At 47.6% G+C, this 16,178-nt stretch overlaps 1 protein-coding gene across 2 annotated transcripts in view; it reads left to right on the forward strand.

The window, feature by feature from the left end:
* The window catches only part of LOC122400280, a 249,626-nt gene that overhangs the window by 225,557 nt on the left and 7,891 nt on the right, over positions 1–16,178 (forward strand). For both annotated transcript variants that reach the window (XM_043401650.1, XM_043401649.1), the window contains exons 4-6: positions 2,945–3,368; positions 4,298–4,398; positions 6,108–15,626. In XM_043401650.1, coding sequence (XP_043257585.1) covers positions 2,945–3,368; positions 4,298–4,398; positions 6,108–15,626 — 10,044 coding nt within the window. The remainder of the gene's footprint in view (positions 1–2,944; positions 3,369–4,297; positions 4,399–6,107; positions 15,627–16,178) is intronic.

Genomic DNA, 16,178 nt, shown 5'->3' on the forward strand with positions numbered 1-16,178 from the left:
CTTATTTCAGTAATTACTGCCAACATGAACTAAATAGTTTATCGTGAAACTAGTTGCTCTTTGACATTTCTGAGATAGAAGCCAGTTGCAGCGAAGTGTAACGCGTGCAACGTTTCTATTAAAAAATCATGGACACGTATTACAGTAGAGTTCTGATTATCCGCCACCCATTTATTTACCCCGACTATTCTTCGGTAAATGTTATGGATTATATTTCATATAAACAAAGATGTCACAGCTAGTACATCCAGCAATGATGTCGATATTAAATAGTTGACGACTAAACCGTAGGAGAAATTTCATGCGAATCTTTAAAACATCATAACTCCTGAACGAATCGGACGATTTTCATTTTTCAAAATGTAAACTACGCGTATTTTGGCGAAGAATATGTAGAAATTGCAAAAATATTCGAAAAGTTGTTCCTTGACCCCGTAAAGTTAGAAAACCCCCATAAAAATGATCCGATTTCCAAACGGCTATAATTCCTACAATAGTGAATGTATTTCAATGAAACTTTTTTCTGAAGTAGAGCTCATGGACACCTACAAAAAAGTATTGGACAACTTTTCCGTAGGGCGTCAAACAAAATTACTAAAAATCAAAAACGAATTCTTAAGAAAAATCGATAAGGGGGGCTGTTGAAATTTTTCGGCGAAAAAAAATAATTTCATATCGTTGTACAAAAATTATTTTCAGTTGCGGGGGTCAATTACAATCATTTTTGGTGAATAGACGTACCCCCGAAATCCTATCCACTTTCTAGAAGAAAATTCGAGAAGATGTGAAATTTTTTGACGGAAAAAAAAAATTTCAAATCGTCCTATAAAAATTATTTTCGATTGCAGGGGTTAATTACAATCATTTTTGGTGAATAGGCATACCCCCGAAATCCTACCCACTTTCTAGAAAAAAATTCGAGAAAATGTGAAATTTTTCGGCGGAAAAAAAAATTTCAAATCAGCCTAAAAAAATTATTTTTGATTGCAGGAGTTAATTACAATCAGTTTTGGTGAATAAACATACCCCCGAAATTCTACGCAGTTCCGAGAAAAAAATTCACTAATGCAGAAATTTTTCGCCGAAATTAAAAAATTTCAAATTATTCTGAAAAAATTATTTTTAGTTGAGGGGGCCAATTACAATCATTTTTGGTGAATACACATGCGCTCGAAATCCTGCACATTTTCGAGAAAAAAATTCTTTACCGTAAAAATAAATGTGTCCAGAAATGTTTCCCCAAAAAATCATAACTGCTGGACGGATTGGAGGATTTTAATGTTTCTAAATACAAAACAACGCGTATTTTGTCAGATAATATTTAAAAATTATAAGAATATTGTTTCTTAACCCCATAAAGTGAGAAGACCCCCATGCAAATGGTCCAATTCCTCGTTTTTATCACTTCATATATAGCTATAGTCCAATTGTCTGGTCTATTTGATCTTCTGTTATTGTTCTAGTCCCGAGTATACTGGATAATCAGAATTTTACTATATTTATTTCTGATCTGAAATTTTTATTTCGTGACGAATTCTGTCAAACATTTACAGCAAGCCTTCTATCTCTTTGTACACGATATTAAACATTATAAATAATATTCGGAGAATATATACGATTTCTGAAAGTCCAGAAACCCCGAAAAAGTTGTCTAAGATAGACGGAAGCAACAGTTGCTTGATAATCGTGTCACTTTCGAGCACCTGATATGACGAAACAAAAATTGTCGGTGAAAAAGATTCGTTTAAGATAGTTGACCCCTTTCGACGCTACTGGCATTTACAAGCGATTAGTTAATTAATCAGCCACTTGATTGACGACTATCGATCGAATCGTGGACCTCTGAAAGGACGTCTCCTGATGTTGATTGACAATTAGTTGGCGTCAAACGAATCTCCCATTGACCGTTGCTCAATATTATCGTCGAGTTATTTGAGCATGTGTATTACTACCTGTTACCAGCGAAACTAATCAACAGGTTCGCATCGCGAAGTTTCGAACCCAAACTTCGCGGCGATTGGTGACTTCCGAAATTCCCCAAAGAAATTCAACACGTTCGATTTACTCGCTAAAATTTATCGAGATATCGGTCGCGTTAAATTATTCTGCCGTTTGAAGACATTTATAAAATGATCTATCGGATCGGAACCGCGAGGTTAAAGACTTTTCTAGCAGCCTCGAACTCTACAGCCTATAAATTTTATGACATCGATTCCGAAAGGGTTTCTAGACCATCTGGTAATAGATCCTGGCTGTAGAAGCGCGGAGCTTTACACAAAAATAATTACTCTTTAGTCTCTGTACAAGTTTGGAAGATGTGCCCGGCCGTTTCATAAATAAAGCCCGTTACTCGTTTATATAAATAATCATAACGTACAACCAGTCTTTGCAATTTTCTAACCAGTTTGCGATAAAGATGTATAATAGCAATTAACGAAGCTGCTTGACCACATTCAGCAAGGTTTCTATTCGTCGGAACGGCGTTGCACAAGTCTTTTTCGTGCCGATTCGAAGGGTCGTGACAAAGTAACGGGATGAAAAATAAGGTGATCTTTGTTTCTTGGAAGAGGCTATTTAATCTTTTGGAAAGTTTACCCGTTATCTGAAAGTCTGTGTATCGAATGAAAATTGCGTGGGTGCCTGTAGGTGACGGATAAATATTTTTTAAAAATTTCCTCGAGGCTACCATATTTTGCAAACTATTCGTTAAAACAGCGTTACACAAGTCTGTCTTTTTCGTGTCGATTCGAAGGGTCGAAAAATGAGGGTAACCTTTGTTTCTTGGAAGAGGCTATTTAATTTTTTGGAAAGTTTACCCGTTATCTGAAAGTCTGTGTATCGAATAAGAATTGCGTGGGTGGCTGTAGGTGACTAAAATTACGCAAGATTTTTAAAAATTTCTAATTGGAACTCTGTTGACGAAGTTTTCGACGTTTGGTTTTAGGTGACGTTAAGGGAGATGGAGGAGCACAAAGCCGCCACGCACCCGAACGTCTGGTGTTCGCATTTCGAGTTCTCCGGCGACCAACGCGAGCTGTACAAGCACCTGTTCCTGCCGGGAAAGGACGTGCCCACGGCGAAAGCGAAAGCCGCCATATTGGCTGAAAAGGTTTGCACGAAGTGCACTAGGAACTGTAACACGTTACCAGAGCTGCACAGGCACATGCTGGAGTGCGGTGGAGACCAGGCGTGGTTGTTAGGGTTGTTCGGTAACGGGAAGAAGAAATGCAAATGGAGGCCGTTCGGTAGCCGGAGCAGAAGACGGAGGCAACGCGGTATGAAGAGGAACATCCAGAACTCGCAGACACCGAGGGTGAACACCCCAAAGGAGAAGCAACCGCCGGGTCCGAGAGTTCGACCCAGCGATCGTGAGTGTCCATCCTAGCACCGTTTGCTTTGGGATCATTTGTCTCGCAATATACATACTTTTCTGCCGTTTTAACAGGTCTGATCACCCGCAATATTTTCTTTTTTTTTCTTTTTTTAGATAGACGAGGCACCGACGTCTCTTTTGATTTGAGGTAGAGAAATGGATGTCGAGCCTTACTTTCAATTTTCCAGTTTCAATTATTTCACCGCGCGGTCCGCATTACGAGTCGATACGAGAATAGATAAACGAACGCACGTTGAATGAGATTTTTTCGAGTAATTCCCGTTACGAGTTTCGTATCCGATGCTCGATGAGAAATTCTACCCGTAAAGAAGTTTATAAAGAGCAACTATAAATATGCGTACACGAGGCCGAGGGATGCGTTGGCTACGTCAGAAAAGCGTTTAATTACTGCGCTAATTAAAACTTTGTTTCGTTTAGTCGATTCACTTATCCAACAACTTCCCCTTTACCACGCAATAATTACGACAGCCAGCCGGGGCATGATAACTTGAGACTTATTAATCGCATCTGGATTAACAGTAACACGCTGATGCGCGCAGCGAACGCGTTTCCGAAGAAATGATACTTCCTTAAAGCGCTGCGTTAAAGCCACGGTAATTTACATACTTTAGTTGCTACGAAGCAGTTAAAAATATTAAACGACCCACGAATTAAAATTACGACCGTATAGCATAGTGTATTATCCCCCTTAGACCGTTCGTAGTTTATGGCGTATTTTTTTACGAGTTTTTCTCTTTTTTTTTTCTTTTAACGATCACAACTCTGTATCGTTTCCAGCCCACAGAAATGAATAATTTTTAATCCCCATAAAAAGTGTTTGTTTAGGCAAACTTTCCACGATAGCGTTAAGATTTCATTATAATCGTCGTGCTTAAATAATGCTCGACGCAATTTTGCTTGCAGGCGAGAGTATTCAGAAAATGCTGGCAAATTTACCTCCCAAAAGAGCCACTAGGAAGGTGATGCAAGACAGTGCGCTAAGAGCACAGGGTAGACTACGAAACGTAAGTTTCAAATGTTTAAATAATTCTGCTACTTTCGACACGTGAAATTTTCCGTCCAAGTGTTACTGGACTTTAATATTAAATTAACGTCGATACCGCGGAAACGCTGCTACCAGGCGGCATTAGCGGCTACTTAAGCGGCACGGAACGGTGTTAAACGTTATAAACATAAATTAATACGAAAAACCCATGAGAGAATAAGCTACGCTCTCGTTAATTCTACTCCGCGAGAGGCTTTGCCTCGACGATCGAATAAATTCAACCGCTCCATTTGCATATCTAATCGCCCCGATATATTTCAAACTCTGCTAGACCAACTGTGGCATTAGACAGTTATTAGAAAAGGAGATGAAGCTTTGAACTTGTACAACGATTGTTTACAATCTGCAGAATTGTATAACGTTGCACTATGTAAACTGCGTGCATTTTTCACTAAATCCTGAACTAACTACACGTTCTCATCGATCTCATACTTCTGCAATCCCCCCCCCCCCTCCCCCCACCCCATTGCATTTAACACAATGTTACCGATTAACAAACTTAACAAAACATACACTCCATGGGAACACATTAAAATTATAGCGAGACACACTTTGGTGCGACGGTCACAAATACCAACGAGATTGCCATTTTCTTAAAACAAAGCGTACCGTGTATCGATCGACGATTTTGCAAAGAGACGCCATTTGGGGAGATGTTTTTGCGTCGTCGGTGAACCTTGACCCGGGGGGAAGAACGACCGTCTTTCCAACGTCTCGTAGACTGGTAAAAGCAATCCGCGAATCGTCGTCGAATGCCAAGAAATTCGTGGGAAAATGATGCAGAAGGTGACCCGGGGCATCGAGTGTTCGGGTTGGAAATTAGGTGAACCGAGGAACCCAGCGAAACTACGCTCGGCCGCAGTTGGCTGATGACCCGAATGCTGGTCCGTCGTGGGTCGCAACGAAAAAGACGAAACTCGATAATGATAAGGCAATAACGCGGAGACCGGCTCCCGCCGGACGACACGGATATAAGTGGAGTATTGATCACCCAACACGACCGTCGACTCGTGCACACACGACACCCCCACACACACCTACCAGACCACACATACGCAACACGGACACGTAGGGATAGAATATGTCGTGCAATCACACGGACAAGATGATTTGCCTGTTCTGGCGACGTCCCCTCTTCCAACAAGAAAACTGGCACGATTACCCCACCTCACCCCTCTCCGTCCTCCCAACCCTGGGTTGGACCCTCCCACGAGCTTTTTGCGGAAATCTTATATCGAAGGGCAACGTCCCGATTTGGACCGATCGAGCGTAACTAGTGGAAGTGTCCTTGAGACATTACGAACCCAGACCTCGAACATCGGGGACACTTTCGATGTGGGAAATATTTAAATAATAATAATAGTTATTTTTAAAGAATCAAATCTCTTCGTGTGAGACAATCTTTGAATATGCGTTTACGAAGTTTGTACAGTAATATTTATCTTTCGTGTTACGACTCATCAAGTTCGGTTTGAATTAGTAACTCTTAATTATTTTAAATTCGTTGGTTTCGCGAGAAGTTCTATGCTTAATTTCGATCCTATGAAATTGAACGGCGTGTGTCGTCACGTTGAAAGGACACAGTGAACAGAAATCGTCATAGATAGCTTTTGTAACGTCGATGATTCGACGAAGATGGTTCCACGAAGGTTTTACCTATCTGTACAGGTGCAAACCAGATCAAGACCCGGTCGTATGGTCGGTGATAATTCGACAGCGTCGCGAATGTCCCGGAACAAGGCCGTGCTGAGGAACAAGCTGCTGAAAAACGCGAAGTCGATCCAACGGAACCGGTGCCGTATCGACAACATATCGGCGGTGATCGAGAGCGTGGTGAGGAACTACAAAACGGAGGAGGCGAGGTCTGACGGGGAGAAGCGCGAGTCCGAGAAGTCGAACGTTGCGAAAGATGCCAAAGAAAAGACGGAGGAGAACGGTAGACTCGAGGAGGGCAATCCCGGCTACAAAGCCAGGGTCGCGAGAGGGCCCAGAGTGCTCAGCAAGAAGAGGAACGTTAGACCGAAGGAGGGAGCGATCAGAAACGTGGAGCAACCGAGGAAAACGGGTAACTTGAAGGCCAAAGCCAAAGCAACCTCGAAAACTGCACCGGAGACAAAGGCGGACGTCTCTAACGAGGCCCCGAGGACCCCCAAAAGCCTCAAACTTGTACCCAAAACCGTCGAGAAGGAAAGTGACGCGAGCAGTTCCGCGGAATTGAAGTCTCCCGGTTCGTCGACGAAAAACAAATCGTTCTTGCAGACCACCCCCAAAAAGAAACGACCGGTAGACCCTGTGGCGTCCTTGAACGCCTCCATCAAGGCCAAGTCGCAGCTGAGGACGCACGACGGGAAATTCGCTCGTAATCCCAACAAAGCTACGACGCCTCAGAAGTCCCCGGAGATGCGTTCGCCGGTTGGCCAGCGTCAGTGGGCCAAGGGCAAGGTGAGCGAGATCGGTACGGAGCTTTCGAGCGCCAGGTCGAAGCTCAGAGGGCTGGCCAGAGGCAGAAACAGCGATCAGCTGCCCAAGAGGACCACCAGACTGTCGTCCGACAGCGACAAGATGCCCACGTTGGAGCCAGCCGTTCAAGCTCAGGGCGACGAATACGTCGAGACTTTGGTGAACGACCTGCCGATCCTGTCGCCTGTCACCCCATCCACTGGCTCGGAGAAGATCCTGCGCGGCAAAAGTCTGTTCGGCAAGAGTCAGGACGTCGGGTCGAAGAAAACGATCGAGGTCGATGGAACGGAGGCTAAACTCGCGACAGCTAGCGACACCCCGGACGAGGACAAGGAGCAGAAGCCGGGCAAGACCAGAAGGGCGAAGAGCGACGCGAAGAATCTGGAGAACATCGTCGCCAAGGAGAAGACGAAAGGCGGGAAGGAGAAGATCAAGAGGAAAAGCGCCCCCGCGAGTATCGCGACCGTCGAGGAGGCGAGCCCGCGGAAAGAGAAGCAGAAGAAGGAGGAGGTAGTAAAGACGCTGGAGACCAGGAGCAATTCCAAACTGAAGGGTAAGATGATCGACATCGACGGGAAAATCAATATCCAGAGCGTCCCGTTCGAAGTGAAGAAACTGCTGGGGTCTGACTTGAAGGACGACCTGCTCACGAAACTGGTCCTGACGTCTCGAATAGCCGCCTCCAAGCGCTGCCTAAGACAAGCGACGAAAGCAAAGATGGGCCCAGGCAGAGGCAGGCCTCCGAAGGATTTCGAGGTGGAAACGGCGAGCGCAGATTCGGAATCGGCCTCGTACGTCCCCGCGGCGACCACCAAGAAGGAGAAAATCGATCGTCGTCGAAAATCCTTGAGGAACACGGAGAAGAGGATAGAGAAGGTCCCGTCGCTGGACGAGGCGAACAAGATCAAGGTGGCGATCAAAGGAAGGAGAAACAGCAGTTCCTCCGGAGAGAGTAAATCAACGGAGGAGCAAACGTCGGAGGAGGACGATCAAACCAAGTCCACGGTCGAAATCACGGAGCAGAGCGGCGATAACGAGAACACGAGCAACAAGAGGCAAACGAGGGGTTCTCTGTTGAACTCTAACGAGGGGGACACTCAGAGCAAAGAAACCTCCAGCGAGCTGAACGACATGTCCCTGAAGAAGAACACCTCCCTCGGTAAGAGACGCGGTCGCATTAAATCGAGCAACGACACCTCTGATAAAAAGAACGCCGACGTCTCGCGAAGGAAGAATGAGGAAGTTGATAAAGGCAACTCGAACGAGGTCGTCGACAAGGCCGGGGAAAGCGAGACGAACTCTGATCGCAAACGAACACCGGACGACGACAATGGTGTCAAAGACGGGAAAGAGGAGGACGCGAACGTTGCAAAAAACGACCAACCGGAGGACTCTTTGGAGAACGTGAATCTGAAGAATCATTTGCAACTGGAGACTAGCAACTCCATAGACAGTGGCAAGGAGAACTCGTTGGAGACTATAGTCGGTGTTCAGAAATCGAAGGTTGGCAGGCCCAGGAAGTCCTGGGGAACTCGACGGGAAAGGACGTCGAAGAGATCGTTGAACAACGTGATCGGTATCCTTACGGAGGGAATGAACATTCCCGCGGAGTCGCAACAGAGCGTGGTTCTGACGGTGCAGACCACTCTGGAGAACGCGACTCCCGAAGGTGTTCCTCAGAGCAACGCTCAGCAGTCCGATGACGGTGAAACCAGGTCGCTGAGTCTGGACAGAACCGATAAAACCGAAACGACGAACGATTCCGACAGGTTAGCCGATGAAACGAAACCTTGCGTTCAGAATCCAGAAGACAAATTGTCGAAACCGCAAACAACGGAGGTTTCTGCGAAAGACGCGACTGCGGAGGACTCGTTGACCAAGAAGAACGTCGACTCTTCCTCCAACGACGCCAGAGAACGCTCGCCGACCAACGATATCATTTTGGATCTGTCGAGGAGGAAGCAGAAAGGGAAAGGCTCGTTCTTGGAGAAGATCGTTTCTAAGATTGCCAAACAAAAGGACGCTCTGCTGGAGGGAGAGGTTGGATCCTTGTTGGACACAGCCGCCGACGAACTGACGAGCATCCTGGACGAAGTGAGCCCTGGACTTCCGGAGAACGCAGAGAATTCTAAACTTGCTAAGAAAAGTCACGTTGCCAGAGAGGAGATCGAGAAGTCGTCCGACTGCCAGGATCTCTCGCTGGGGTCTGATCAAAACTTGGAGTCTAAGGTACCAGCGATCGAGAGCGAGCAAAAAAAAGAAGAACCTTCGAAGGAAATAATTAACGACGATGGGCAGATCAGTTCTTCCGGTCAACAGGTCGAAGTTGAATCTGTCAACGAAGATGGAAATAATTGCTCGAAAGACGAGCGTACGGAGGACCTAGCGATTCGAGAGAACGTTCCCTTAGAGCCTGACTCTGGCAGTGTCGTGGAATCTACGCCAAATCGTACAGAAGAGACGCGTTCGCCGGACCAAGAAGACAAATCGGTGAAACAAGATGGCGGTGCAGCGATCGAGGACGCGAAGGTGAAGAGGAAATCGAAGAAACGATCGCTGGAGGGAAACTCGCCAAAGAAAAGCAAACGAAAGTCCATCGAACCTGAGGACAACTCCGAGACTTTGGTTCCGGAAGCGTTGAATCTCTCCGACATTATGAAGCTGATCGACAGATCGAAGGAAGTGCATTCTACCAAAGAAATCATTGAAAATGGTTCGTCTTCCGAAGTCGTTGGCGAACGTGTTCAACCTGGTAAGAGGAAAACTCTGAACGACGAATCGGAAACGAAGGATTTGTTGAACGATAAAGCAACCAAGGATACGCAGACGAACACGGATTGCACCGATGGCGCGAAGAAACGCAAAACGGACGCAACGAGAGACGAAGCGAACGAGTCGAGGACCGCGAAGAACAGCATCGAGGACTCGATGAAGATTTCTGACGAGGAAAAGGACTCCTTTTTATCGCGAGTGACGGGGAAAAGAGAAACTATTATCGAAACAGCGAACGAGGACTTGGAAACGGAATCTCTGATTAGGCGAATCTCGAAGAGGAAGTCGCTCTCGGAGGAGAAGAGCCAACCTTCCGAGGAAGAATCATCGTCCAAGGTCGAATCTGTCGCAAACGAAGCAACGCCCGAGACGACGAGAAGAAGAAGGTCTTCCAGAACGAAGTTCAATATCCAGAAGGAAGAGAAGGTCCAAAAGGAAGTCGAGAGCAGTAACGAAATTATAGCGGATAAATTGCTAACGAACGACTCGCCGGAAATACGCGAATCTTTCAAGGACGATGCTTCTCTCCTGCAATCAACGTGTACCGCAAAAGATGACGCGGACAAAGTAGAAGAAACCGCCGTTTCGAACGACCCGGAGACACCAAAGGCCAGCAAAGAAGACGCGGCGAAAGACGTTCCCGAAACTGATTCAAAATGGCCGCTAAAGGATGCAAAGACTGTTTCGAAGACGTTCAAGAAGCGTAATCGCAGGAAGAAATCTCTGGCCACGGAGGCTACGAACGCTATTCCTCGAGAGGACCCCGACTCTAAACCGGAAATGCAGACCGTGGAAATCGAAACGGACGCCGCCGAACAGGTTTCCAACAGGAAGTCTCTAAGATCGAATCGGTTCAACGAAGAAGCCGAGCAGACGAAGGCTCCCAGCGACTCTATGGATTCGCTGACGCCCAGTCTGGAGCATTTTAAGATCCCGGAAGTGACGGAGGTGTTGCAGCTCACGAAGAAGAGAACGTACAAGAGGAAGTCAACGACCGACGAGCACACGGAGGTGGTCCCTCCCGTGGAATCCGAAACGGAGAGCTCGGAGACGAGGAGGATCTCGGTCGAGAAGGACGAGCAATCGGATAACGCGAGCCAAAAGGATTCGTCCGAGGGTCGACGACGTTCCTCCAGAAACTTCAACAAAGACCAGCTCGATCTGGAGAGATCCAACTCGTCGGGATCCATCGAGCTGGCGCAGTCCAGCAGAACGAGGTCTTCCAGGAGGAAACAACTGTCGTCCGAGGATCTGTCGAATCAAGAGACTCTGAACCACCGGGCGGAGAGTGTGGACAATCTGTCGGAGACTTCGTGCGCCAGCGAGTCCAGTTACTTCAGGAAGAAACGGTTCTCGAAGAAGAAGAAAGGCTTCGAGGTGCCCGCGGAGGACGTGCAGACGGACACCTCCGTCACGGACTCGGAGTCCGTCGACGCCGAGAAGAACACCGACAGGAGGCAAAGCCTGAAGAGACGGGCCAAGAAAAATATATCGTTCTTCGAGTATCAGTTCGACCTCGTAGACGATTTCGACATTCCGTTGGATATTCAAGAGTGCCTGCGGCAGGACGACCCTCCGAAGGACGTGGACCTGGAACAAAAATTGATAGTGGAGGATAAAGCGGAGGATAAAAAGATCGTGGACGAAGCTTCGAAAGTCGAGGGCGAAGAGAACGCGATAGTCGAGCAGGTGGCGGAAGGGGACGCTGCGAAGGAGAACGTGGCGGAAGAGAGTACGATGGAAAGGAACGCTACGGAGGAGAGTACGATGGAAGAGAACGCTACGGAGGAGAGCACGATAGAAGAGAATGCAACGGAGGAGAACGCGATAGAGGGGAACGCAACGGAGGATCCTGATACGTCTATCGAAGAGAACGACGAAGAGGACTCCAAGGAGGACGAGAAATCTGGTGGCGCTCAGGTGCAGGATGACTTCCAGACTCCGAAGAAACGGGCGGCTGGTAACTTCGTGGTCGTCCACAAGAAGACTGGCGAGATCCTGATCGTCGAGAAGCGGAAGAAACTGACGAAAGAGGCCGCCAGGTTCTTCTGCGACGTATGCACGACCAGCTTCACCAGAAAGAGTTCCCTGAAGAAGCACAACCTGTCTCAGTCGCACTTGGTGCAAATGACCAAATCCAAGAAGGACAAGACGTCCGACGACAGCACGGAGGAGGGTTGCAACATTGGCTGGGACAACGAGACGTCCAGTCACAACGAAACGTCCAACGACGGGAACAAGAGTCCCGACGAGTCGGCCAGCGTTTCTCAAGAGTCGAAGGACGACCGGAAAGAAGAGGATCTAACGATCCTTGATAGCTCGAGAGAGTTGGAAGGCGTCCAGGGCGACTCGTGTTACGCAGCCTCTATCGAGCAGGGATTCCTGATTGATGCCCAAGTGACTCGACAGCGTAGCCTGGAAGACGAACTCCTGGACGAAGAGATATGCAAGATCACGGAAAATATGAGCCACGACGAGTACGTGCTCACGGAGCATTCGAGCCCAGCGCCAGAGTCCACGTCCACACCCATCAAACCAGTGGTCAAGAAGACGGAAGAGACGGTGAAGAAGAAGAAACACGCCAAGAGGAAAGAAAAGGGGAAGAAAAAGTACGCCGTCAACGAGCATCTTACGCTGGACACTCCGGAGCCGGAAACTCACTTGGACTCGACGGTGTTGACCGTTCTTGGGACGAGTATGTCTATCAGAATCTCGACTGCTTCGCGTTCGAAAGACACGTCGGAGACTCTTCCGACAGCCACGGCTGCTTTGGAGAACAATTCTTTGCTCGCAGACTCCTCGAACCATTCGGAACAGAGAAACGCCTCTGTGCCGGAAGCAGACAATTTTCAGGAAAGAATCACCTCCATCAGCGATCGTCACGATCAGAATTCGGATATGGAGGTGGAGGTGGCGGTGAAACAAACCGAGGAAGTGAGCTATTCCGTAAAGGAAGTAATCGAATTAAAAGGAGATCCTAATAAAAAGACTGAGAATTTATCAAGCGTTTCGGATGACAAAGTTGCGGTGAAAGAAACTCCGCCGCACGAACGTTTGAGCCTAAAGTTCATCATAAACAAACGTAGTATAGAACGCTCCAAAGAACCTGATATCGAGAGCGTCAGAGAGGTGAAAGACGTTGTTCGCGGATCTGACGCTAAATTCGAGAGTTTCGACTCTGTTGGCGATCGATGCAACCAACAGAGGGAGGAGGAGACAAACCGCTGCAAACTTAAAAGCGATCGTTCCGACGAGGATTCGAAAGGGAGGGATACGGACGATGTTGAGAATCTGAAAACGCAACAAACGGATCGCTGCGTCGTAGAAAATTTCGAAAAAGAGACGCACCAGTTGGACGGAGGAACCGAGGCTGAGAGTAAAATGGCGGACTCCGTGAGTCCAAGAAACGCGTCCACGAGGACGACGCGTCACGGGAAATCGAAAAAGGGGAAAACCAAGAAGCGCCTTGAGGAGGCGAAGAGTCCTTCGTCCTCACGGAAAGCATCGAAATCCAAAGGTAATCAGAACTGGCAGGTCCTCGACGAAATTGTAAAGCTTCCAGAAACGGAAAACAATCAAACCTCGACGAACTGTTCCGAAACGTTCGACTGCGAAATCGCGAAGCCAGAATCCCCGTCGTCGAACTCGCGGTTCGGGAACGATTCCGACAAAGTTGACGACTCGACCAGCCTTGGGAAGCCGGAAAACGAAACTGAACGCGATCCCGACGAGTTAGAAATTGTTGAAAATCAGCAGACGTATTGTTCCGACGCGAAAGCTTCGTTGAAGGAAACGGTGGACGCGCAACGAGTGGAGATCGGTAAGGATGAAAACGAGGAGGACCATCGCGAGGATAAAATCGAGTCCTTGTATCCTCTGGAGGTGGACGAAGCCTCGTCGTCGTCGAGCCTCGCGTACAAACCTTTGTCGCAGGTTTTATCGAGAACGGATGAAAAGGAACAAGAAGCGTCCTTGAGCTTCATGAAGGATCGCGATGAATCGAAACTGGAAGAACGCGCGGAAATCGAGGACGCGAATTCGAGAACGAAGTTCAACTTGGACGAGAATTCGAGAAACATGGACGAATCGATGGATAATCAAAAGTCTGACAAGGAATCGAACGATAACGATGTCAAACGAGTCGAGTCCCGGATCGCGTCCGAGGAAGAATGCGAGCTCGATGGTTTAAAAACCGCGGAGGATTCCGACGAGGACGCAAAGATTTCGTCGGATTACAAGAAGGACGAGACGACTCCAAAATCAAAAGCTATTTTAGAGAACAGGGAAACGAAGACGGTGAGCAGTGGTCGTAAATCGAGCAACAACGATCGTCAGAGTCTGAACAAGAAGACGAGGACGCACAAATACGCTGGCAAGGATGGCCACCGAAGATCCAGGAGCAGAAAGGCCGCTCTGAGGAGCAAGATGGCCGATCTGACCAGCGACAGCGACAGCAGCGAGAACGAGGACAAAATGGAGTCGCAGAACAAAAACAAAATCGTGAAGAGCGTGTTTGGTCGAGTCTTCGGCGGTGAAAAGGCGGACAAAGTGAAGGAGGTGTTGAACGACTGGGTGTCCAAGTCGGAGGAGGACTCGAACATGTCGAGAACCGAGTACAAATCGGATAACTCCTTGGATCCGAAGAACGAGGATAGAAACGTGAAACGACATTCTGTCTCGTCGACCGCGTCTTCCAGCACGAGGAAACGTTCGGGGAAGAAGTCGAGGAAGAATTCCTCCACCGATAGAACCAGAGAGAGAAACTCGATGACCGAAAGTCTGGAGGAACATCGTTCTGGAAAGCACTCCAAGTCGAAGAACGGTACGAACAATCGGAAGAAAAGCGACGTGGAGGCAACCAACTATTACTTCCTGGTTCTGCCGCCCACCAGCTGCAGACCTAGCAAGAAACGAGCCGAGGAGAGGATCTCGAAGGCCTTCGAGGACGAACTGTCGGAGTCCAACGTCGGCAAGGATCAGAAACTGTCGAAACAGAAGGAGGTCAATTACGAATTGAGAAACCAAGGTAAATCTGACTCGAGCGTGAAAGATAACGGCTACGGGTCGTTCAGCTGCGACAAGGATAGCTCGAAGGGGACCTCGGAGGAACCAGTGGAGGAAGATCACAAGCTGACGAAGAGGAGGAAATCGAGCTTCAGAAAGGGTAAAAGCAAGAACGAAGACGAGGATTGGAGGGACCTGATGATGTCAGAGAAAGAAACCGAGAAGAACGCCAACGTATCCGGCGACGAGGACGACTGTTTCATGAAGGATCTTCCTGAACGTGAAACCACCGACAACCCGTTGTTGGTGGACCTGGAATCTTCCCGTAGCTGCAGCAGCGCGGCTCCCAGCAGCGTGAGGAACCGATCACCGAGTCCGGACAGAAATTCCCAAACGACCAGGAATTCGTCCGACTTCGACGACGACGACAGGGACGAGATGAGGATGGACCACAGAAGGATATCGCCTTTGTTCATCTGTGGAACGCCTAGAAGTTCCATGGACAGCAGCTCCGAGAGCGAGAACGAGGAGGAAGACGAGAATGCTCCCGCGAGCGAGACTGCAGCACGGAAAAGAAGCTCCAGCGAGTTCTCCGGCGAGAAGATCGTGATCAGATCGCCTGCCTCGACCCATAAAACCGAAATGGTCACCATCGCGCCGACCGACGCCATCGAGGACAACGCTCTAGACGTTCCTCAGGAGATAGAGACGGCGAAGCCTCGACAGGGGAAGGTTTTGAACTTCGACGAGGAGCTGTTCGTCGAATGTTGCTCCAGGTTGAAAGCTACCACCGAGAACGAGCTCAGGGGAGCCAAGAAGATCAAGCTGGACCACAACGAAGGCTATCACAGAAAGGACGAGCAGCAGCAAGGGTTCAGGGGGCCCAGAGATCGATGGAGGGACGTCGAGAGCCAAAATAGTCTGGGAAGCCTGCTGGAATCCGTGAATCAGGTGAGTATTTGTGTAGTGTGCTCCGTTGGATCGCATGCCTTTGAGATTTTAGAGCTCCGTTGTTTGGTCTAGGAAACGTATATAGGTGAAAAGGAGGTTCGATGATGTGTGAAACTTGGTATTGAGTTGACTGGAAAGACTGTTAGTAATCTCTGATAATTAGAAAAATAGACTTCTGTAGATTAAGAAAGCTCAATCTTTGCGTCAACTTAGTATTGTAGTTTTTCGTTAAGAACGATTAAAAAATTATTAATGGGAATGATATAGCTCTAAAAGAGTAGAAACCTATCGTAGGTTTATTTTTATGCGTTTAATCGTAATAAATATGTGTTTGATAAGTTCTTATAGTTTTGAGAATGCAAGGTAAGTTGGCAAAATGTTTTACACTACGAGAAACTGTCACGTTCGGATATGCTTTTTGTTCGTAGAATGTTTTTAACAAATTCGTACACTGTTTCACGATAACTCTTCACCTTGCATGCCGTAAATTTCTGTTTCTGTTGCTTTGTGATCTTACATACGTTGTACGGTCTATAAAAAAAATGCTTTTAA

The sequence above is a fragment of the Colletes gigas genome, unplaced genomic scaffold, assembly GCF_013123115.1.
Source record: "Colletes gigas isolate AHSC1104 unplaced genomic scaffold, ASM1312311v1 Colletes_gigas_Sc00016, whole genome shotgun sequence".
Lineage (NCBI taxonomy): Eukaryota > Metazoa > Arthropoda > Insecta > Hymenoptera > Colletidae > Colletes > Colletes gigas.